The following is a 25,957-nucleotide window of genomic DNA, read 5'->3' on the forward strand; positions in this document are numbered from 1 at the left end:
ATTCAGGTTCATGATGTGGAAAAAGAAGGGGAACCGTTTGAACCAGGTCTAGATTTCGCCGCAGCATGTGACTACGCCTAAACGAATGGGGGGAGCAGCTTTGCTTGATGTTAATTTGCAAAGGAATGCTCTCTCTCTCTCTCTCTCTCTCTCTCTCTCTCTCTCTCTCTCTCTCTCTCTCTCAACATATATATATAGATATAAAAGGCTTATACTCCTTGCCAATAACCTAGCAGAGTACCACCTGAAAATTGCAGTTTTTGAATTTCCAATCAAAAGCACTGTGATTTCATATGGAACAAAGAATATCAGATTATGCGTATACATATCACTATACAAAAGAATGAGGACATACAACAAAAAGAATGTGTACACATATCAATAAGGTTAAACTACTTTGCAGGGCCACAGCCATCATTACAAGTAGCAATCTGAATTTTAATTATTTTGCCCAGGCAACAGCATCCACTTCATCACGGGCTTGTTTGTATAATTCCAACCGCTTTGCACATGCAGCTCTGCGTTCCATCAACGCAGGGTCCTCATCTAAAAGCATAGCCAGCTGTTTTCCCTGTTTCACTCAACCCATCAATCATGTGTGTGATCCAGACCTCTTAACACCATGGCAATAAATGAAACAAACCCCCTACACATGAAATGTGACAACATACCTCTCTTTTTCCAACCTGAGTATAGAAGTGATCAAGAAGCGCACGCTTGGCCTCACGAACTTGGCAATGCACAGCGACCTTTGGTATTGACTTTCTAAGAGTATCACAAACCATACCAATGTATGCCGACACATTAGAACCTATAACAGAAAACACATATCTCACTTAGCTGTGAACAATTTACATGCAAAGCAAGCCAGTCTCCAGCTGGCTTTAGGAGATCAACTATATGATTGTGCTTTTAGCCAAAACACGTAGAATTAGGCATACCAATTCTTCTAAGATGTCCTTCTGTATACCGATCAGTTGTAGGGGCAGATGGATTTCCACCTTTATCCAACTCTTGTGGAAGTTGTCTGAAAAATTCAACTGTAAAGTAGCTTGTCTCCATATCAACTAGTCTGACAGCTGTCTTGCGACTGTCATCACGGAATTTCTCCAAGGCTTCTGTTGCAGCTGCTGATAACTCTGCTTGAAGAGTGGGGAAGCGCTTAAGCTCCTGATAATACAAGTAACATTAGAGAAGTTGGAAACCAAAATCTGCAGAGGAACTGCCAGAAATAATGTGCTAGCTGCACTTATGCTATGCAGTCTTTACCTGAGTCTCACCAATTGATTTACGTATTAGATCTCGCAACACAAAATGAACCTGTTAAACAAGCCACAAAAGCACTATCAAACGGCATGACCTATAAAAGTACTTGCAAGTTGTTAATCGTGAATATATAAAAAGCTTACAGCATCCACAACTGCCTCTGCGGGACCTTTAAAATATACAAGAGCACCTTCAATCAACCTCCTGTAACCCTGCTCAGGTGCTATCAAGTGAGGCTGATAACCATCGGCCTCTGATACAATTTTTCTAACATTTTGCATGGATAAATGCCTGTCAAGTGGCAGCTTTTTCAATGCAGCAGGAAACTGGTTATCAAAGATGCCATAGATCTGTTCTCCTCCAGGTCGTCTGCAACCAAAAGAATCATTAGGTACAGCAGTTATTTTTCTTGGGAATAAAAAGGATCAATGATAAAAAACAGCACAAATTTATGCCTGGCAACTAATAATTAATTTGCATATGCACTTGCATTTCAGCGACCAAAGTACATATCAGTGACCAACAGAGACTCTCCAGATACCCAGTGACCAGTTGACAGGTAGAAGAGCTGCTTTTCACACACTTGATGCCATTTTTGGGGTCAGCCAGCAATTAATGTCGTCCAGCCAGGCAGTAAGTCAGCTTGAAGGAAAAAGTTGTTCAGCGCATCCAGATTCTATCACATTCGAGGACCAAGAACATTTGGGTTCATAACCATCTAATTCTTGAGCAAATCAAGCTGGCAACACTCACTACAGATGCTTTTACCTCTCAACACTGTTGGAGGCCTACTAGACAGAGTTGGAGTTGGACCACCATAATTTTCCTTCATTCATTTGAGAGTGGGCTCTCGTTTTTACCCCTTATTCCATTATCCATGTGTTTGTAGCCCCTCAGGCCTCAGCTCATTCCAGTTCTTGTTTCTGAATGTGTCACTAGAACTGATGCACTGCTTAAAGGTGAGGCTCAAATGTGGTTAGCCAACATCTGGTCAGACCATAAATGCTGGCCAGATGAATGTGACTAAAATAGCCAACAATAGCGAACCCTGGGAAGACCAAGATTATAGTGTTTGACACCACACCAACTTGGATGACCTGTTCAGAGTACAAGTTTCCTTTTGGTAGAGAGGTTATTGAGATTGTCAGATCTTCAAGGGACCACAGTTCTCCATGCCGGAGGCAATAGAAGCCAGGCTATCACAAGATTTTGCAGTACTAGGGACACTTAAGAGACAGCATGCACATGTACAATTCCAAGAGCCACACACCAACTTATAGTTTTTGATACATTGATCACCAAAACAATTCTCTATGGGATAGAGATTCCGGGCCTAGCCTATACCACACAAGTAGAGATCTTCTTGCAAGGCAAGACAGACCAAAGACTTCTATGACGAATGGCAGCAGATGGAAAATAATAGCACATACAATTGACATGTGGTTGGACACTTGTCTTGTGCTACTCTACTTTCCCTCTTTACACTAAGTGATGTGGGAAATCCATGTCCTCTCAATGTCTATCCACATAATACCCATTCTCCAAGAATTAACAAAGAGACTAAATCCCTTATGGAAAAGAGAATGGTAACACCCTTGTATCTCATACTAGGCAGGATATCTATTCTCCATGAATTAAGAAGGGACTAAATCCCTTATGGAAAAAAAAATGGTAGCACCCTTGTATCTCATGGTAGGCACAATATCAACATATGTAATGCTCCTTTATCTCCAATTAGCACCTTTGACATACCCTATCCTTGTGTCTCTTTGGATTATCTACTTGTCTCAACTCGAAGCTAGTGTAAGGAGGCCCACATTTGGCCTATCACACACCACATTCCAAAAGACATATGCACATTTATGTATCTTGGCTTGATGATAAAGCTATGCTTGAAAAGTTGAAGAACATGGTCCTTATAGAAGGTTGTCTTCAAACAACTGGTGCATATGGAAAAGTCCATGTCCCCTCGATGTCTATCCACCTAATGTCAATCCTAATGACATGGTGCATCTTAGTGTGATTAAGCGGCATGATGGATGCGCCGAGACTGTATTGCAATGGTAATAGAGAAGGTAAAGGCATCAAGTTGGAGAGCATGGTTCTTGTAACATACCTACCCTTAGCCAGGATAGGGGGACGTTGAAACCAACCTTTCTCCTCGAAGAGGGTGGTAATGACTTAATTAACCAACAATTACACAAGCATTAAATTCACATAAACTGAAAATGCACACTTTACCACTTTAATCTTGGACAATGGACAGCCTGTTAACCCCAAAATTGGCACCCTTTGTGGTATTTCTTTAGCTTTTATTGCAAATGGATGGAGTACAACTAAGATTCTTTGATCTCCTCCAGTACTTGCTATCAAAACTGACCAACAAGCCTTCAAACCAATTTGCCCCTTGGTTTGCTTCGGGATTGGTCTTCACCCTACTCCTTGAAAGACAAATTACGCCCCAAATTTGATATGGGTTGGCTTAGCTCTTGAATCTTCTGAAAATTCTTTAATTTCAACTGCTAGAATTCAAGCCCTAGGCCCTCAAATCTGACAGATCCACACTTGGCACAAAGATGGCAAAGAGACATAAAATTAGGATATATCAGAGGTGTCATTTGGAGGTGGAAACAAAGGAGCAATCATACCATGTTCATGAGCAAGTTGACAATAGTTTTGAAATTGCCAGCAACTTGAGCAGTGATTTGACATATTGATCAAGGCGGACAAATTAGACAGTTTTGCCATGACAAGCAACATTTTCATGGCAGCTTTTTATTCTTTTGTTATTTTATTTTCAATCGGCCTATTTTATGCAACATTCAGCCAGATTTCAATAGCCGACCTGATCATATTATTGTATTATTTTTGGCCTATATAGACTAGCCCCGGTCACACACAATTCAATTTTCATGCAAGTTGAGGGAGATCTCCAGCTAATTATACTCATACCGCCCTTATAAATATCTGCCTTCAGTATTCAGTATTCATTCTTTGCATCTCTCTCTCTCTCTCTCTCTCTCTCTCTCTCTCTCTCTCTCTCTCTCTCTGTGTTCTTTCTTTCAGTCTAATCATATGCATCCGCATTCACTGCACTCTAACATGGTATTAGAGCAGTGTTGAAGGCTGAATGATCGTGGAAAGATCTGAAGAGCAGGTTTCAGCGCCATGTCAAGGCTGCATTTTCAATGTTCAAGGGCGAGTAGGAGGGCTATACATCGACACAAGGCTGAAGAAAGCAAAGACAAGGGAAGGAAGTAGTTTTTCTGTTTTTGTACAAGACTTAGATTAACAGCAACCAAAATACAGCTGCTCTTCGCTAAGGCTGAAGAAAGCAAAGACAAGGGAAGGAAGTAGTTTTTCTGTTTTAGTACAAGACTTGGATTAATAGCAACCAAAATACACGTGCTCTTCGCTAAGGCCTAAAAATGGCTGAAATCTAATGAGGGATTTCTTGTAGAGGAAGAGAGAGAGAGAGAGAGAGAAAGAAGAGAGAGCCAAAAAGAGAGAAATCTTTGATTTCTATCACAAGAAAGTGCTCAAATTTGCTGCTGCCCCGAAAGAAATGGTTGAATGATGCAAGCCACTATCAACAAGAGCCCCACATGCAATTGCCTAAGCCTCTGGACCCCAATTTTTTTTCGCCTACCTGTAGACAGCCCACAAGGGCTATCACATGACTCCTAACATCAATTCTTTGCAACTCTTCAATGGCTGGGCTAATCACCAATGGCTGGAAAATTGCAACTCTCTCTCTCTCTCTCTCTCTCTCTCTCTCTCTCTCTCTCTCTCTCTCTCAGATGTGTGTGTGTGTGTGTGTGTGTGTGTGTGTGTGCGCCAACCTTCACAATGTTGGAATGAGGCTCAACCAACATCCTTTCCCTCACTTACATAGGCAAGTTCTGCCAAGTGGCAACCTTCTAATTAGATGTTCATTTTAAAGTGAAGCCATGCGAAAGCAAATGACCGTGACAAAGAGTGAACAGAGAGAAGAGAGAGAGAGAGAGAGAGAGAGAGAGAGAGAAACGCAGAAAATCTGCAGTAATGAATGTTGTATAAAGATGCAGAATTATAGACAGGTGCACAGAAAATATCTATGTATGTCTCCACCTCGAGGATCATGATCTCCGTCAGCCCCAAGTGCAATCTCTGTCACCAGAAGGCTGAAATCTGTCAGATACCAAGTGTGGAACGATGTGCTGGAGAGCTGCTATATATAGCAAAAAAGAAATGCCAAATAATGACCAGGTCGGCTACATTAAATGGAGCCGACTAATGCAAAACTATCCGACATGTACCTGTCCAACTGCAGACTGCCACATGGCATCTGACCTGGCAGCGATGACGTGGCTGCTGACGTGGCATCCGTGTGTCTAGTGCTCTAACCTCAACCTGCTCCATACACTGTAACACTCTCAAATGGCTGCCTGGCTGGAATATACATATGTACACAGCCTAACTTAGGAAAATGCGTCCCAGGGATGACAATCTCTAACACCCCCTCTCACATCCTAGACAAGACATAAGGCTAAGGGATCTGGCATGTCTCCGAAGAAGAGCCTTGAGAAGCGCCTTCGTGAACAAATCTGCAAGATTGTCCTCCGTCTTGCAGTACTCCACATCTATGGTCTCATCCAAAAGCTTTTCCCTTATGAAGAGGTACTGGATCTCTATGTGCTTCGTCCAGGCATGGAAAACAGGATTCCATGCCAAGGCAATGCAACTCTCATTGTCGCACCGCAAAAGAGTAGGACGAATCTGGGGGCAGCCAAGCTCCTCCAACAATCTTCGAAGCCACACAACCTCACATGTGGTGGAAGACGCAGCCCAATACTCCACCTCAATAGAAGATAGGGCTACCGTGGGCTGCTTCTTGCTACTCCAAGAGATAACAACTGCACCCAAGGTAAAACAATAGCCTATAGTAAACCGCCTGTGGTCCACATCGCCAACCCAATCCTAATCGCTCCGACCTGCAAGAACAAGAGCTGAAGCACTTGTACCTGCTGGATAATGAATCCCTAAGTCGGAGGTCCCCCTCAGATACCATAGTATCCTCTGAGCAACCTGCCAATGCTCCTGTGCTGAGGTGCACTCATGAACCTAGCCTAAAGACCTACAGCAAAACATAGATCAACCCGTGTGTTGAGGAGCCAAATCAATTATCCAATCAATTGACGGTAGCAAGTAGCATCTGCCAAAGGAGAATTGGCATGTGAAGTGGCCTTCTAGTTCAAATCCATAGAAGTAGAAATGGACCGACAATCCTCCATCTCAAAAGTCACCAAGAGCTCCTGTACATTTCTCTGCTGAGAGATGAAAATCCCCCTCTAAGACTAATAAATCTTGTGGCCCAAAAAGAAATGGAGAAGTCCTAAATCCGTCATCTCGAACTTCTGATGTAGGCTTGCCTTCATCTCTTCGACCTTTTGGGCATGTTTACCTATAACAATCAAGTCATCAACATACAAAACAAACAACACACGACCAACCTCAGAAGCGTGCACATAAAGTTGCGGATCTGCCCTAGAGTGTCGATATCCCAACGTGGCCTAGAGAAACGAATCAATCTTCTCATTCCAAGCATGCGGAGCCTGCTTCAGGCCATACAAGGCCTTCTTCAACTTGTAAACCTTCCTATATGAGGAACCAAAGCCAGAAGGCTGCTCCACATAGATCTCGTTCCTTCAAATCACCATTCAAGAAGGCCAACTTCACACCAAATTAAAAGGCAGGCCATCTCCTATGGCCAGCCAAGGCAAGAACAGCACGAATAGTCGCCATACGAGCAGTAGGGGCAAAAGTATCATGGAAATCAACACCTGGGCGTTGTGCAAAACCTTCAGCAACAAGGCAAGCCTTGTGCTTGTCCAAAGAGTCATCACTATGGTACTTGGACTTGAAGACCCATTTTACACCAATCACCTTCTTATGAGAGAGACCAAGCACAAGAGACCAAGTGCCATTCCGCTCAATAGCCTCCAACTCGGCTTTCATTGCTTTCCACCAATCATCAGACTATAAAGCCACCTTCACTGATGTAGGCTCTCGATCCTACATAACACGAGACAACAGACAATAATTAGAGCAAAGAAGCTCCGTAGAATGTGCCTAGTGCCTCCGTGACCTCCACGGTCCATCCCACGGTTCCCACTCCTCAAGGACCCCCTCGATCCTCCCTAAATCTCGGAGTGTCACAAGCCTAACGAGGAGGTCAAATCTCTCCCCGTCGTTCTCCATCTATTGAAGACTCGAGAGCATCCACCGATGGAAGCTCCACTAGGGTGGCCGGTGGAGAAAAAGACTGTATCTGAAAAAGAATCTCCAACACGAGGCTCTGGTTTCAAAGGAACTGGCTCGGGAGCCCAACTCTCCCCAGGATCTCTAAGTACAGGGTATTGCTCACCCCCCTTTGTGGCAGGAACTTCCACGAACCGCATATCTCGACTCGTGTAGACATCCCGCTTCACAAGATCATACAAGCGATAACCTCGGGACTGGGAGCTGTAGCCAACAAATACCTGGCGTCGGGAAGCCGCTTCAAATTTGTCATGTTGCGCCTTCGGGATGTGCACATAGGCGTCACACCCAAAGATCTTGAAATAAGAGACATTAGGCTTAGTCCCAAAGTAAGCCTCAAAAGATGTCATCCTGTCAACAGCCGAAGTGGGAGATCAATTGAGAATGTGAATGGCCATAGCCATTGCCTCGGCCCACAAAAACTAGGTGTCTGTCGGTGCTCCATCATGGTGTGTGCCATCTAGATCACACTTCAATTCTTCCGTTCCAAGATGCCATTTTCTTGAGGAGTGTTGATATTAGCAAACTCCTGGTAAATGCCTCTATCTGCACAAAGAAACGAGTAAACTCATTAGAAACAAATTCACCACCCTTGTCTGATCATAAGGTCTTCAATCTCCGGCCCAATCGGTTCTCCTCGAAGAGAAGCCAATCTTTGAAGTGGGAGAAAGCCTCTGACTTCAACACCAAGAAATAAGCCCACGTCATCATGCTATAGTTATCTACGATCAACATGAAGTATGAGCTCCCCTTCAAGGACTCGTTCCTCATAGGGCCACAAAGATCCTTAGATACAAGCTCCATAGGTAAAGTAGACCGCCTCGAAGCTTTGTTGGAAATCACATCCCTATGCTACTTCCCATGAATGCAGGAGACGCATGGCTGTTGGCTCACCACTATGTCTGTCAAACCTCGAACAAGCGATCCGCGCAACGCCTTCCGAAGATACTCATAGTTTAGGTAGTCAAACCAAGCATGCCATAGCTCGGACTGTGTCTGAGAGGTAAGAAGAAGAGAGGTAAGAGCAGAAGAAGACTTCAATTTGTAGATGTCATTCTCCTCATACCTTGAAGAGAGAACCTTCCTCAATCCACAATCAAGGGCTCGAACAACATCACTATCAAACTTCACCAAGAGACCGAGAGAACAAATCTTATGTACCGAAAGCAAATGATATCCTAAACCTAGCACATGCAACACCTCGGAAGTGTGGGTACCACCACATCCATCTGGAATCAACTGCATCTCACCCCGTGCAGCAATAGACATAGAAGAGCTAATTGTAGATGCCATTCTCCTTATACCTTGAAGAGAGAACCTTCCTCGATCCACGATCAAGGACTCAAAAAGCATCATTGTCAAACTCCACTAAGAGACCAAGAGAACAAATCTTATATACCAAAAGCAAATGATACCCTAAACCTGGCACATGCAACATCTCGAAAGTGTGGGTACCACCACGTCCATCTGGAATCAATTGCATCTCACCCCATGCAACAATAGACACACAAGAGCTGTCTCCTATGAGAATTTGCCCACGCAAGGGTCGCAAATGGGCAACATCAACTGTCGAAGGAGTCATGTGCCGTGAGGCACCACTTTCCACGATCCACTCTCGAGCCTGGGGAGCTCTCATCCCAGCATCAGGAGTCTTCGGTGTAGCGTCCTCAATGACCGCTAAGTGTAGAAAAGCAGTTGATGAGGGTGTAGCCACAGCTCCAAAATCCTTCGTGTCCTTCTTCTTGGTGTCCTTGTCTTTATCAAGGTAGTCCTTCCAATGGCCGCTCTTACCACAAATATGGCATGTCGATTCATTCTCTTTGTCCTTCTTGGGTTTGTTGTCCTCCTTTTTCTTTTGGTCCTTCCTCTTCTTCTAAGAGGCTTGACCAACCTCTGATTTGGAAGCATTCTATCCCTTCAATTGTTCCTCTTGGTCCAAGACCATAGGAACTAACTCTTCCCTCGACTCCCGCCGTGAAGCAATAAGAGCGGAATAAAAGGCACCGAATCGTGGCGGCAACTGGGACAGTAAGGTGATTGCCATGTCTTCCGAGGAAATTGGCTTCCCCGCATTTTAAACCTGCATCTGAAGCTGTTGAAGCTTGTTGATGTGTTCTCGAAGCGAAGAAGAGTTATTCACTGACAGGGTCCGCATCTACACCTCCAAAGAAACCCTCTTCATAAGGGTCATCTGGTTGTACATCTAGTCAAGCTCCAGCCATATCTCCCGAGCCACCATCAAGTGCTCTATATGGACTATCACGGCTGTTGTACAAGACAGAAAAAGAAAAAAATGAATCCTGGCATTCAGCTTGTCCCAATGAGACTGGGCCTTGGTCAACTCCACACGAGCATTTGAGGAGAGTTTGGAGTCATCTCTCACCGACAGCCGATCGATCTCCTCCGTCATAAGCTCTGCCAAATCGTAAGACTCTAGTATAGCCAACGTCATCATGCGCCAAATGCTGTAATTGTCGCCATTGAGCTTTTGATCTGATGGAAGAGCCGGTAAGACAGGCACCTTCTGATCCATGATCGCCTAAAATTCCACATCAATCTCTATAGACATCTTCACCTGCAATGCCTGCACAAACGCAAAAGAAACCCCCTCTGAGTGTGAGAACATAGCCTGCTAGGGCTCTTTTCTCCGCCTCCCGAACCTTCTTCAACCCCGCCGAAGGCGATGAAAAGGTAAAATCTACACTTAAAGGCCGCAAACGCAGCCTTCTTCCTTCTCTAACAATAGAAAAACAGTAGTAGCTTCAGCAAATCTTCTCCTTTCTCGCACTCCCACGCTCACCTCAGCCTTATTCTGATGCGCAACCCACCTGCTCGCACTTGAATGCTGAAAACGCAATCTTATGTAGCACTAAATACTCCTCTTCAGATAGGTCCACCCTAGGTCAATGCTCTGATACCATGTCAGAGTGAAGCAATGCGGAAGCGAATGACCGTGACAAAGAGAACAGAGAGAGGAGAGAGAGAGAGAGAGAGAGAGAGAGAGAAACAATGACATGCATAAAATCTGCAGTGAAGAATGCTGTATAAGGATGCAGAATTTTACAAGGGTGCAGAGAAAATATATGCACATGTTTCCACCTCAAGGATCACGATCTCCAACCCCCGAGTGCAATCTCTGTCACCAGCAGGCTGAAATTTGTCAGTTACAAGTGTGGAACAATGTGCTGGAGGGCTGCTATATATAGCAGAAAAGAAATGCAAATAATGACCTAGCGCAACTGACTGATGCAGAATTGTCCTGCACCTGTCCGACTGCAAACTGCCATGTGGCATCTGACCTGTCAGCAATGATGTGGCTGCTAACATGGCATCTACGTGTCTGCTGCTCTGACCTCAACCTGATCCACACACTGTAACACTCTCGAATGGCTGCCTGGCTGGAAAATACATATGTACACAGCCTAACTGAGGAAAATGCTTGTCCAAGGGATGACAATCTCTAACAGTTCAGCCATTAAGATATTTTCAAAATTAATCATTCTAAAATTTTAAATCTAAAAATTAAGTTAGCCCTTGTCCCTGCCCAATAAATTACATGTACCCATCTATATTTAAATTTGCTGGGCCATTTTGACTTCTAAGTGGTCATGAGTATCAATTATCCCCTGAACTGGCATTAATTAATTAATTAATTAATGCCCAATTCCTAGTGTCACCACTGATATTTAAGGGCTGATTAAATATTCTCTAGTACTTGACCAATATAGCTTATTACAACTTTTGCCTTTGACACCTCAACTGACATCTTGGGGTCCTTGGCCTGTCATTGGGACTTAATTGACTTGCACAAAACATGCTTCTCACATTTACACATTTGATTAATAGCATACCAAATGCTAAGCAAAGCATCAAAAGTTCACATCCCCGTGATAACAAACACATTCTAGAATCTTTTTAACGCTTGATTTCCAAGCAAGATATTTCTTGTACATCATGATTGGGTCAATGAAGGGCAATCACAATTTCAGGACATTAGCCAAATACACATGAAGTGCACCCCCACACATCAAGGAAACCTGATGGAAAGTAACCCAAGACATCACAAGTCTACCCTAGGTATCAAACATTGTCCTTAAACTTTTGTGCCTAGACTACTGCAATTCTATTGAAATGTCTCATACACTTATAACCCTTAATTCTTGCATTAAAAACTTTTTCTTTTCAACAAACATTTCGAGTAGCATTTGGAGCCAAAAGGGAATAGCGTGTTTAGAACTCAAGACTATTCTTTCCACCGCATCCACTTTGGAGGGCTCCCCTAAAGCACACGAAATACCTACTTTGTCCCCCTTCACTGGAACCTAAAAGTAGCAACCTCTTTGAACATGGACACTATCTAGATCTATGGTTTGCATATGGTGTATATTTTTGAAGGTATTGTTCAACTTGTCCGACAACATGCAATCCTTTTTCCCAATGCCAAAAATTCAATCAAGGTTCCACCAATATATGTCCAAAAGACCTTAAAGCCACACAGCAAATGTCACAAATGAAATGAAACCTTCATCACAACAAAATTGGTCGAGCTTGAAAAGCATATCCTAGAAATCTTCCACGGGCCTCAACGGCACCATATGACCAGCCAAGAACAACTGTGGTCTTTGTAAAATCTCAGCTCCAGGAGTGTGAAACAAATTCTCATTAGACCATCAAAGATATCTTCAATGGCATCTTATTCCCATAGGCAGGCCCATACATGGCCATCAGAATGTACCCATTAAAATTAAAGTAGCTGCCCTCTTATGAAAAGTACTGATCTACTGGAACACCATGTCCCCACCTAAAAGTCCCTCTGCATCTTTCCCTTCCGGTGAAGAGACTGCCAGTCTTGAGTTAGCATCAACATGATCGTGCATACAAACATTGGTGTGGGAAAGCATGTGAGGAAAAGCCACATGTTGTTCCTGCAAGGCAGCAGGAAACCAACCATAAAAAGCAGGGTTGCCAAAATCCCAGATTTGGACACCCCCCCTCCACATCAGATTCTTATGCTTACTGACATTCTCTCCATTGCTAGAATCCCCACCTTAAGAGCCCACACCTAGCAGTGCTAATCCTTATCCATTGCCAAATTTTTGTGCTGTTCAAGAAAATCCAGGTCGAGTCCCCTTTCTGCAGCTCTTTTGCCTTTGAGACTTATCCTCCCTCCCTCTCTTTCCCTTCAAGATTTATTCGATAAAATAACTCCTCTCAGTTAATCAAAATACATATTATCCTCTCAGTTAATCTAAATGCATGCTATCATTATGTGCCAATGTGAAAATTTCAATACTGACCCGCCATCAAGGTGCTCCTTAAACACACGATCAAAAGCCCGGCAAAGTTCAAGAATTGTATAAAGTTGTGCCTATAATCATGGCAGACAGTTAGCATACATAATCAAAACAACCATCTTCTTCATGCTTTCAAATATTGGCCACACATAATAACTTGAATGTGCTTACCCCTGCATCAACAGCAATAGGCCTTCCCAACTGATTCATTTCATTTTCAAGCTCATCTATAGTTTTGTTTATCAATGCCAAGATACTCGGAATGCGTGCCTTTATGACTGCTTCAAGATGCTGAGATAAAAGCACAATCTCAGGCACAAGCTTTTGTGATGATACAATCCACATGCCATCATGATTATAGAATTCAAGTGCACACATCTTAACTCTGAATATTTTCCCTCCTTACCTTTGACAACATCTTCCCAAGGTATTCAGAACCCATTCTATTGGCCAAATGTGAATAATCCTCACTGGTTACAAAATATTCACGCTCCCTGCGTCTAGCAGCTAGCATATCAACATTACGGTTTATATCTGCCTGTGAACGATTGACAACTCCAATCCATGGAAGCTTCAAATGATATGCACGACCTTCAAGCACCTGCAAGGTACAGCCATAATAACTTAGTATAGCCTTTGACTCCATCAGACATTCAATCTTGACAGTGGACTGTGAAGTATAGATTTGAATAGTGAATAGTTCCAAGCACTTCGCGACAGGATGCATAATTGTACAAGGCAGAAGACCTCAGACAGGCTTACAAAAATTGCAGGAGTTTGGGCAGCTTTCAAATGATCAAATTTACAAAAAAAACAGCCGCAAGAAGCATCAAGTGGATAAGGAAAACTACTGCTCTATGACAAAAAGAGAGAGACCAATTTATCCTAAAGAGAGCCTTCTATTGGCACTTGTCAGGTGACTATTATGTCTCAACGTTTATTTTGGAAAAAGGTGCATGGATTGTGAACGAGCAGTGCAAGCATGTGACTGCAAAGATCAAAGGCCACCCATTCGATCTCTTTCAAATTGGATTTTTTAAGAGGCTTTCCCATAAGTGGCTTTGTATGGAAGATAGATATATGATGTATGCTCTAGGAAGAGATGATAGAATCCCATAAGCACAATGAGATACAATGGTACCATACAAAAAGCTATAAAGGCATGTACTTGACACTCATTTAAAAGTAACAGAACTATCAATTTGAGTCATTGTCAGTGTCATTGTCCATCTCTTACACAAGAATGTGTTTATGAGTCCAAGCTCCCATCTTCGAAGCTAATTCACTTGTGTAACAGTTAGTCTATCTAAGTTTATGTCATCATGAGTTGTGTATTCATCTTTCATCCTTTATAGCTCCTGTTTTTGACATGGTATCAGAGCTCAACTAAGTGTAAACCCAATGTTCATAAGTCACATAGTTTAATAAAAGGTTTATTGCTGGAGAAAATGGGCCCATTAAGAATTCTCCTTGAGTTTGGTTCTTGAATAAGGTTACAGAACTAGTAGAGTGGATTGGCTGCTGTGGCACAGAGCTCCACCATCCCAATACAGCCGATAGGCTGACTATGTAACAAGGTTTACAGAACCAGCACAGCAGATTGGCTTGAGTTCCACCATCCCAATACAGCCTGTCAGTTCCATAACCAGGCTGATGTTGTCACTACAAGATTTCAAGAAGTGCATTTACAAGCTGGTAATCACTTTCAAGAACAAGGTCCAAGACCATGGCCATTGGCTTTGTACTCACATGCTCTCACATGGCTAACACTGCATCTGCACCTTTTTCTCAAACATTATGCATGCAACATAGCAGGCTTTATAATCTGGCATCTTTGTTGAGAAATGTTGTAAAGTACAAACATGAGAACCTTCAAGCACATCTATTAAGGGCAACAAACGGACAGCTTCAATTCAGAGTAAAGACAAAGATCAGCTCCATTTCCTGTATTCTCGAAGCTATACTGCTTTGCCATCTGACCTGGGCTCTAGAACCCAACAAATGGGATGAAGACTTATTCTCAATCCGCACTATTCTCAGTGACATTGATGCCTTCATTAAGCTCAGAAAACATATTGAGTTGATTAGTTAAACCTCATAACAGACTAGTAGTTTTGATAAAGGCATTATCAAGTTATTCTCTAAGCAATCTTGTATTATGAGTGGGTATCACAAACAATAACTTACATCAATGGTATTTTGCATTTTGCAAGCAACATAGCAGGCTTTATAATCTGACTGTGAAGTACAAACAGGAGAACAAGAAAACCTACTGCAGGTAAAAAAACGGACGGTTTCAATTCAGGCTAAAGACAAAAGAGCAGCTCCATTTCCTGTATTCCCAAAGCTATACTGCTTTGCCAACTGAACTGGGATCTAGAGCTTAATGAATGGAATGAACACCAGTTCTCAATCTGTACTATTCTCAGTCACATTGAGGCCTTCATTAAACTCAGAAAATATGTTAAAGTTGATAGACTAAATCTCATACCAGACTGCTAGTTATGATTTTTAAAAACTATCAACAAATTAATCTCTAAGCAATCATGTATTAAGAGTGGGTATCACAAACAATAACTTACATCAATGGCATTGGTGCCCTTGTCCATAAGATCCAGTTTTGTCAACACACCCCAAGTGCGTTCACCTGCATAATGCACAACAATCTACTGAAAGGTTTTTCGTTGTATATGTTCCCCTATCCTAATAAATCAAATCCAAGAGCTGAAAGATGATATTGCATGAATGAAGTGCAGAAGAAGCTGGTGTAAGAGAAGACTTTGCAGCGCCCCTCTGTTGAGCACCACAACAGGTTTCTGAAGACTAGGCTGAGGTAACATGAAGGTATAGTAACAACGGGCAGATGTAAATGGCATACAACACCTTTGTAGATGCAATGTATGTATAGCCATGGATGGAGGCAGAACAAGTTTCATGCTTTTGATCAATGGCTTCACCCCTCAGAAAAGGATTAGTCACTGAAAGTAAAAGAAGAGCCATGCTCAATTCTTTACATATGCTTTTAGCACTGACTTGCATGTGGATTCTGAAGAGTGCAAGAAGCACGGCCTCCCACCAGAGAACACCTCAACTTCCTTATTCAAATTCCCATTTTGTTGGGTTAAGTTCGATAGCAGACATCTTGTTTTGGTTCTCAAAGAGATTGTTTAAGTGTGTCTCTTTACCATTGGCAACATCAGGAGGAGATCTTGCATCTTCATACTTTCTACATGTACCCACCTAAGTTATCTTATAAGCCAAATTATTCCTGGAGTTTGGATTTTCATATATTTCATAACTTGACTCCATATAGCTCTTCAACACCATCGCTATCTTACAGATAAGTAACTGCACATTGAGGTAAAAAATCAGCAAAAGGCTCCAAAAGCAGGACTTCCAATGGATTTTCCTCTCTCATGGCTTCCAAACCAGAGGCTTTACCACAACTCACTTTGGCTAGGCATTACTGTTACAACAGGCCAATTCGCTAGGATCAAGTAAATAAAATAATATTGCAAGCAGAGACCCTATTGCTTGAAAGACCTCAAATCACAACATGGTTTATTGAGAACATTCATCATGCCTGTGGTTTTCTGTAGCTACTTGCAAAAGCAGAGAAGCAGAAAAACCTTTAAGAACACAATTTTGATGGCATTGCATGTCATTGTCATCAGTTCTTGAGTCTAATTCCATTCAAACAATCAACTGGAATCATGTATCACAAGAACCAGGCAGTATGCAATCCTTGACTTACGAGTTCCAGGTTCCAAGTTAAAAAATTATACGTATTAGCAAGAATTGAATCTTTGTAAGAATTAGCCTGCGCAGTATTTTAAAGCATTTCTTAAAGGATGTGACTGGACATCTTCTAAGATGATCCACATGATCCCACATCAGTTAATCTTGCATGTAAAATCATTATATACATCTCAAAGAAAAGTGTAGTCTGCTATACCATCAGGATCTACTTCTCGAGCTAGTTTGATGGCATCAGAAGTGGCAATATCTTGATTGGCAGGTGATATTGCTAATATAATCGAATTAGGCTGCAAAGAAAGAAACAAAGCTGTAAACCTTACTGAATTTTTCAAAAAACATAGATTCTCATATTGACCATTACAGCCCATAAACATAGTTGGCTAAGCTTGAATGTTTCTCAAACAGAAGTGACTAGTTTCCACATATTAGACACTGGAGCTTGCGTACATGCATGTTCCAAGACTGGCAGGCATTAAAATCCATGAATACACAGGGCTATATTTTGAATGAATTAGGTGGAGAGTACTACTAAGGGCATCTAATGAAGTTGCTGTGCAACATGATAACACTTTGATGTTGTCACTGATCGCTGTTCAGACTAAACTTAAGACTTCACCACTCAGCTGTTAGAGATATAAACACTAAATTGTAAAAGATCACGCCCTAATATCAAACCTGAACTTGAGAATGCAAGAACAACTCATTACCCTGAACAATGAAAAATCCACAACCATCTCTTAATGGACCTGGGCATCACCCATCTCAAAGTCGTCACCTGCTGGGTTATGAGACCAGGAGCTGATGACATGGAGGACTGGTGAGACAGACAGGTCAGACTGATTGCACTGGTCAGAGTTATTGGACTGGCCATCTGAACTGATCAGACTGTTAGTGGCCTGTTGAAGGCAACTTCCTCTCCTCTTCAAGGATCATCACTTTTCATTGACTAAACTTGGCAGGCATTCACACCAGATGGTGCTCAGATTGTGGTTCACCACTCCGGACTTAAATTGTTTGCAGCCTGGGACTGCTGGATGCTGAGCAGAAACCTATCCAGGACAGGGCAACATGCATATTCTGTAGACAAAGTGAGGAAATCTGCAGAACTGCATACAGGCTGGAGTGCAGCAAGGATTCACTGTTGTCAACCTTTACCCTTTGTGAACAGCATAACCCCTCTGTACTACATTAGTGAGAGGATAGCTCAGCTCTCTTATCGTTTTCAGTTATGCATTTTGGAGACTAGAGTCTTACACATCTGAACCAGCCAAAGTTCCTCCAGATAAGCTGCTTGTCTGAGGTCTCGATCATGTAAACCTTTCACAACCCCTACCTGCAGACCCCTTTTCCTCAGACCTCTTCTGCCAGTTACAGAACAGACATGGATTTTTCAAAGATAGAGCAGCTTATAAATAGGTCTAAGTTGTATCTTTTCCACATTCTTTGGCTGAGCCTGTCTGAAGTTGTCCTAGTGTCATAATCAAACACAGCTAGTCAGAAAGCTAGATGTCTTTAAGAAAGCCATACCCCTATTGACTAAGCCTTCCATAAAGAGGTGCATTACATATTAAACCTTAATTAGATCATTTAAACAGCCCCAAAACTCAAACTTTAATGTTAAAAGAGTTTTTATCTCCCATAAGCAAACTCCCACCATTTGGCTGGTTCCTCATTTATAAATAGATAGTGTGCTCAATCACTTAGGTCCTGCTCATTCAGTTCAGCCCGCCTGATTCAATCTACATCTTCCAGCTACTGCCATGGCCAATCTCAGCTGCCACCTGCCTTCTAGTGGCTCCTATAGGTTGGGGTTTTGCTCCAGCTCCTGAGATCGCCATCTCCCACAGCTCCACAACCAGTTTCAGCCTGCATTTTGCTGGCCACAGCCTGTTGCCTGCGTGCTGATCACCTCTACCATGCGTTGGACAGCTTCCTCCACTGATCCAGCTCCTAACTAGTTGTTCCCAACTGCCACCCTGCTCATCCAGCCTTGACAGACAGCTGCATTTTCAGCCTGATCAGCCACCCTGCTGTTGTGCAGCTCCTGGAGGTCTCATGTTGCTTTGACACACTCCTATAAGCTGTGTTTTTGCTGCCTGCCCACTTCTCTCAGCTCCAACAGGTGGTTGCAGCACTCAAGATCTGTCTTTGGTGGACTTCACACTGACTCCTCGCTCAACCCACTCCCACAAGAGCCATCCAGTATTGGACAGCTCTGCCTTGGAGCATTCTGTACACACTTCCATTAACTTTCAGCACCTACTCAGCTTTATCAGAGTTTCTTCTCTATTTTGCATTTTCCCATTTTTGTTTGAGTTATTGCATATTACTCAAGTCCATACATTCGATGTTTTCTCAATGCAAACCCTAGCAGATCGCCACAAGTACTGCAGTCCATGTCCCCCTAACCTGTAAGCAAGACTTAAATTACCTTAATGCAATCAGTAGAGAAAGTATAGTGCACAAAACATTTCGTGCTATGTGATATCACACCAGTGGATAGAAGAACCCACTATATTGTGCACACAAAAGCACTAGAAACAAGTTCAAGGTAACATGCAGTTTACAACGGATATACTAAAATCTTCATTGTGTAGCCCCATAAAATGGGAAAAACCATCTTTATAAATCAAAGATGATTTTAGATCATTTAGATCATTTAGACCATGCTGGCAAAATTTTGTAATTTTAAAAAGCAACTTGTCCAGATTGAGAGACATGTAAATCTCTCTCGCACAATTTAATCAAAAGCCACTCCTTACATTAAGATGTTAAGAGTTCTCCCCACCCCCACCCCCACCCCCACGGGCCCACCCCCAAAAAGCTAGTAAAAACTATTGAACAATCATGATGCAATAAATTAGCAAATGTGCAAGTATCCTCTGCCTTTCCTAAAGCCTGAGACACACCATTTCATGCTTATCTTACCCATTCATTGTTGTACTACTGCTTTTAAAAGAACCTACAGGCAAAAAAGAAACAGCCTGGCTGTTGCAGCTCCAGCTCGTAACAAATTATTCCATTCTTTACATGATATACAGCTTCCAAAAATGGTGTGAAGAAAGATTGTACCTTTTCCACATATGAACGGACCATGTTCTCTATATCTGAAACAATGCTGTCAGGTTGTCCTTCTGTAAAGCCAATATAAAGGTTTCTCTAGTCAAATCCGAGTATGAATGAACAAAGCATTAACAAACTAGATGCAAGGGCTCTGAAAAATATACCAACTGCCACTTTTGTCAAGCCAGGCAGATCAATTAATGTCAAGTTGACAACTGCAAAACAATTGAAGTGTCAATTCACAAACGAAAGAATCTATGTTGACTGAAGAAGATAAAATAGCAAGCACATGTCCTAAAGCACATAGACACAATCCATCTATGTTACATTTCCCTGCCTGTGCCATGGAGTGGATAAACTCTTGACACAAATTCTAAGTGTCAAAATTTTCAAAAAACTCGGGCACCTTTCTGAAATCATCTAACAAACAGGTATGCTGACAAATTCCCACAAATGAAGGTCGGGAGACTACTGTTGGGAAGATTCAATCTTCACAGAACCCACTTAACCCTATGTGTCCAGCAATAAGTTGGGAAAAAATCAGCACCTTATGAAATCCTCTAGACAAAGAGGTATGCTGACAAAATTCACACGATTGGAGGTCGGAAGCCTATGGCTGGGAAGATCCAATCCTTGCCTATGCATTCAGCAAATATGTTAGCTTTGAACCACCACACAAGAGCAAAAGCACCAGAACAGTCAAACAGCATACAAACTCCTAAACGTTAGGGCCGGCCTTATGGTTAGATTAATCAAAACTCAAGCCACATGTTTTCTAGTCACCTTTTGAGACACATGTTGGCAAGATGTTTGCACAAGTGCCCCTCTCTAGTATAAATATGTACATACATGGAGGTGTTTTTAGACCATGCATTTATACTGTTTACAGATTTTAGTTATATTCTCTTGGATCTCTGCAATCAGATAAGTGCACATGCAATCATATGGTTTGAGTTCTATCAATATGATACATTTTTTATGTGACTACAGGTATGTTAACGATTTACATGAATGTGGGAACTGCTTTGCAATTAAAACCTTCTGGTATTGTTTTGCACACAGAGATGTTCAAAATACTCTCTTACACTGTAATATCAGACAAAAAAGTTCAGAATATACGTGAACTTTGGTCCTACGAAACCCTCGACATACATAGATATATTCTAATATCCACTCAAATGCTTCATCAGAATGGATGCGCCCTCAACTCTAAACAAAAGAAAAGTCAAAAATAAAATGAAAAATAATCTTTTGGAGTTACCATGTGGTGAATATATGCTTAGATGAATTGGAACTGGTGATATCTGCTTGTTTCTCCCTGTTATTCTGTCTGTCTCATCCTGGATCTCTTTTCTCACAGCAGCTGCAATATAAAACATGATAGAAACAGTCTAAACATATGGCAGAAAAATGTAAAACACGACTGGTTTGTGTGCAAACAAAAAATGCTCTTCTGTGTACGGCAAAATAAAATCACGCAGAGGGCAGAGTAATATCCAAACCACCAGTCAATATCACAGTTGGTTCAATAAGAAAACCATTTGTAGAGGTTGGCAAGAGTAGAAGACACACGGAAAAAGTCAAGCAAGCGAACATCAACCAGTAGATCAGCCTAGGAGAATCTCAGTGGATATCTATTTTATTAATTTCCTAAACTTTTACCAAAAGCTCTCACAATTACAATTAATTAGAGCTCTGGAAGAGAAAACAGATGTGACTGGAAAGTGTAATGAAGAAGGGAAGATGAGTCCGACATGCAAACAAAAAAGCTGAGAAGCTTTCACAGAAGGTGCCACAAGCTCCAGCCTCCATAGTTTTCTAGGTCCTCCCAAACTGCCATGAGCCATGGCCATGAATGCGAAATAATAGTCCCTGTTTTAATTATCAATCTTGCACATCCTGAATTGTGAACCCCGAAAAAGGTATTGAACTAAAGCTAAAGAACGTGCAAGACAGATCAAGGCATTATAAATACATCTCATCAGTCAGTCTGGAGATCTGTAATGCCAAACCTGTCAGAGTGAAGCACTGTGGAAGTGAATGACCATGACAAAGAGTGAACGGAGAGAGAAGAGAGAGAGAGAAAGAGAGTGAAATGCAGAAAATCTGAGGTGAAGAATGCAGAATTATACACGGGTGTAGAGAGAATATCTAGGTATGTCTCCGCCTTGAGGACCTCAATCTCCGTCAGCCCGAGTGCTGTCTCCGTCACCAGCAGGCTGAAATCTGTCAGATACAAGTGATCAAAACTGCTGGAAACTCAACCTTTCAAAAGGTTGAAAAGAATGCCTCGTAAAATGCCAAAAATAGGCAGGTCGGTTGCATTTAATGCAGCCAACTTCAGTCAGCGGACTGTCCAACTGCTGCCACGTAGCACTGCTGACGTGGCAGGGAGCTGACTGCTAACACCCCCTCTCAGATCCTGGACAAGGCAGCAAATGTAGGGATCTGGAATATCAATGAAGTAAAGCCTAAGGAAGTGCCTTTGTAAACAAATCTACAGGATTATCTTCAGTCTTATAGTACTCCACATCAATGGTCACATCCAAAAGCTTCTCCTTGATGAAGTGATATTGGATCTCGATGTGCTTCATCCGGGCATGGAATACGGGATTCCGTGCCAAGGCAATGCAACTCTCATTGTCGCACCGCAAGATAGTAGGACGAGTTTGGGGGCAGCCAAGCTCCTCCAACAACTACCGAAGCCACACAGCCTCACATGTGGTAGAAGACGCAGCCCGATACTCTGCCTCAGTCGAAGATAGGGCTACTGTGGGTTGCTTCTTGCTACTCCAAGAGATAGCACCAACACCCAAGGTAAAACAATAACCTGTAGTAGACCACCTATGATCCACATTGCCAGCCCAATCTGAATCACTCCAACCTACAAGAACAAGATCAGAAGCACTGGTACCTGTTGGATAATGAATCCCTAAGTCTAAGGTCCCCCTCAGATACTATAGTATCCTCTGAGCAGCCTGCCAACGCACCTGTTGAGGCGAACTCATAAACCTAGCTAAGAGACCAACAAAAAAGCATAGATCAACCCGTGTATTGAGGAGCCAAATCAATGATCCAATCAACTAACGGTGGTGAGTAGCATCCGCCAAAGGAGAATCTGCGTGTGAAGTGGCCTTCCAGTTCAGATCCATAGGAGTAGAAATGGACCGACAATCCTCCATCTCAAAAGTCACCAAGAGCTCCTGTACATATCTCTACTGAGAGATGAAAATCCCCCTCAAGACTGATGAATCTCATGGCCCAAAAAGGAATGGAGAAGTCCTAAATCCGTCATCTCGAACTTCTAATGTAGGGCTGCCTTCGTCTCTTCAACCTTCTGGGTATGAGCACCTGCAATAATCAAGTCATCAACATACAAAACAAACAACACACAACCTCCCTCGAAAGTGTGCACATAAAGCTGCGGATCGGCCCTAGAAAGCCAATATCCCAACTTGGCCTAGAGAAACGAGTCAATCTTCTCGTTCCAAGCAAGCGGAGCCTGCTTCAAGCCATACAAGGCCTTCTTTAACCTGTAAACCTACCCATCTGAAGAACCAAATCCAAGAGGCTGCTCTACATAGATCTCCTTCAAATCACCATTCAAGAACGCCGACTTCACATCTAACTCAAAAATAGGCTATCTCCTATGGCCAAGCAAGGCAAAAACAACATGAATAGTTGACATGCGAGCTGTAGGGGCAAAAGTATCATGGAAGTCTATACCTGGGGGTTGTGCAAAACCTTTAGCAACAAGGCGAGCCTTATACTTGTCCAAGGAGCCATCACTATGGTACTTGGTCTTGAAGACCCATTTCACACCAATCACCTTCTTATGAGAGGGGCGAGGCACAAGGAACCAAGTGCCATTCCGCTCAATAGCCTCCAACTCGACTTCCATCACCTTCCGCCAATAATCAAACTGCAAAGCCTCCTTCACTGATATAGGCTCTCTATCCTGCACCATCACAAGCTCCGCCAAATCATAAGACTCCAATATGGCCAATATTATTACTCGCCAAATACAGTAATTGTCGCCATCAAGCTTCTAATCCGATGGAAGAGCCAATAGAACAGGCACCTTCCCATCCATGATCGCTTGGAACTCCGCGTCAATCTCTGTAGACATCTTCACCTGCAATGCCTACACAAACGCAAAAAGAACCCCCTCTAACTGTGAAAACGCAGCCTTCTAGGGCTCTTGTCTCCGTATCCCGAACCTTCTTTAGCCGCGCCAGAGGCGATGAAAATGTAAAATCTGCACTTAAAGGCCAAAAACACAGCCTTCTTCCTTCTCTAATAGCAAAAAAATAGCAGCAGCTTCACCAAATCTTTTCTTTTCTCGCATGCCCACGCTCGCCTCAGCCTTGTTTTGATGCGCAGCCCACCTGCTCACACTTGACCACTGAAAACGCAGCCTTGTGTCGCGCTGAAAAATCCTCTTCAGATAGGTCCACCCTAGGTCAGTCCTTCAATGCTCTAATACCATGTCAAGAGTGAAGCAATGCGGAAGCGAATGACCATGACAAAGAGTGAATGGAGAGAGAAGAGAGAGAGAGAAAGAGATAGTGAAACGCAGAAAATCAGCAGAGAAGAATGCTGTATAAGAATGCAGAATTATACGCGGGTGCAGAGAGAATATCTGCATACATCTTCGCCTTGAGGACCTCGATCTCTGTCAACCCGAGTGCTGTCTCCGTCACCAGCAAGCTGAAATCTGTCAGATACAAGTGATCAAAACTGCTGGAAACTCGGCCTTTAAAAAGGCTGAAAAGAATGCCTCGTAAAATGCCAAAAATAGGCAGGTCGGTTGCATTTAATGCAGCCGACTACAGTCGGACTGTCCGACTGCTGCCACATGGCACTGCTGACGTGGCAGGGAGTTGACTGCTAATAAAACCATGCATGGAAACCATAGATGGAAGAAGATGTCCAAATGCTAATTGGCTTCACCCTTTCATGTATTCTAGATCTCCATCGTATCACTTCAATCTACCGATGGAAGTGTGAATGATCTCTGTCCAAGTATGAGTTAGTTGCAGACAAGACCCTTTAACTCAATGAGTTGCATGAATCCTTATATATCTAAGTTGTCAATCCCATCCCAAGCATTAATGATCTTTAATTGTGTAATCTATATGGGTGTTAGGGGCAAAGATAGTGAGCAATATATGCATAAGAAACATATGCATTATTGCATAAGTCAAAGGTAAAAAGACAAGAAAAAAGATGACATTGTCCTAGTATGAAGAATTATGTGTCATGCTTGACTCATTCTTTATTCTTTCAGTGACATTTGAATAAAGAAAATGCCAATCACACATTGTGACTGTTGGAGTTCCCACATCTTATCTCTCTCTCTCTCTCTTTTTTTTCGTAAAATCTCTCTCTCTCTCTCTCTCTCTCTCTCTCTCTCTCTCTCTCTCTCTCTCTCGCTCGCTCCTCTCACTCCTTCCACCATAGCTCTTGCTTCTGTTCCGTGCTTCCACTTTAGGGCTCACACTGGAGCCCCAAGAGAGACACCAACCAAAGTATGGGCCAGTGTGGATACTAGCTGCTTGGTGCAACTATGAGTGCAAAATATGAACCCTTATACAAAATGTGAAATTTTATAGACCATCTTCACTTATCAATCTTTGGTTCTTTGCTTCTTCGTCCAATCACAGAGTTGGCTATAATATTAACTATAAAACACAGGTCTCCCAAATACAAAAATAAGTTAGAAATGAACTTCCTATCACATATACTACATTAGTAGGTGAATGCATACTGAGGAATAGGCAATTGACAATGAGTCCACATTATACTCCAACACCAAGCACAATCTTGTACTCTCGCATGCTCCAAATCCTTGAAGACACTTTACTACCTTCACAATAAACCCACAATCACTATCAAACCAGCCTCACCCAATCTTTGGCAACCTCGATTCTGCACAAGCACTCTTGATCACCATGATCCATGAACACTCCTAATCGCTCTGTGCACAAGCATCCTGCCGTCACAACTGGGTGCAGCAATGGAAGCGTGAAAATCTGCTATGATAAGACTACACAAACACAAGAGAGGAGAAAACACAATGAAGAAAGAAAAACATTGCAAAAGAACTCAAAAAGAGGAATGCTTGAGAAATGGAGTCCATAAACCAACACAAGACAGCACACAAACAACAATGAGTCACTGGTCATGTGGGCACATGCACCAACTCCGTCTCTCTTATAAAACCTGCAAGTGTAAAAGTAATCACAAATGTCTAAGGAGGAGGAAGTGCCTAG

At 42.5% G+C, this 25,957-nt stretch overlaps 1 protein-coding gene across 3 annotated transcripts in view; it reads right to left on the reverse strand.

Moving 5' to 3' along the window:
• Positions 1–257: 257 nt before the first annotated feature.
• LOC148014340 (phragmoplastin DRP1E-like) overlaps positions 258–25,957 on the reverse strand; it is a 28,343-nt gene continuing 2,643 nt past the window's right edge. For 2 of the 3 annotated variants that reach the window (XM_087666893.1, XM_087666892.1), the window contains exons 5-17: positions 20,944–21,045; positions 19,847–19,897; positions 19,692–19,753; positions 16,816–16,906; positions 15,443–15,507; positions 13,267–13,461; positions 13,032–13,151; positions 12,864–12,934; positions 1,410–1,635; positions 1,270–1,320; positions 942–1,170; positions 672–811; positions 258–571 (exon numbers count right to left, since the gene is read on the reverse strand). In XM_087666893.1, the coding sequence (XP_087523019.1) occupies positions 443–571; positions 672–811; positions 942–1,170; positions 1,270–1,320; positions 1,410–1,635; positions 12,864–12,934; positions 13,032–13,151; positions 13,267–13,461; positions 15,443–15,507; positions 16,816–16,906; positions 19,692–19,753; positions 19,847–19,897; positions 20,944–21,045 (1,532 nt within the window). In that variant the 3' untranslated portion in view covers positions 258–442. The remainder of the gene's footprint in view (positions 572–671; positions 812–941; positions 1,171–1,269; positions 1,321–1,409; positions 1,636–12,863; positions 12,935–13,031; positions 13,152–13,266; positions 13,462–15,442; positions 15,508–16,815; positions 16,907–19,691; positions 19,754–19,846; positions 19,898–20,943; positions 21,046–25,957) is intronic. The other variant, XM_087666894.1, reaches the window with a different exon arrangement.

The sequence above is a fragment of the Lygodium microphyllum genome, chromosome 25 (genome assembly GCF_053477565.2).
Source record: "Lygodium microphyllum isolate KBCC chromosome 25, Lygodium_microphyllum_v1.1.10, whole genome shotgun sequence".
NCBI lineage: Eukaryota > Viridiplantae > Streptophyta > Polypodiopsida > Schizaeales > Lygodiaceae > Lygodium > Lygodium microphyllum.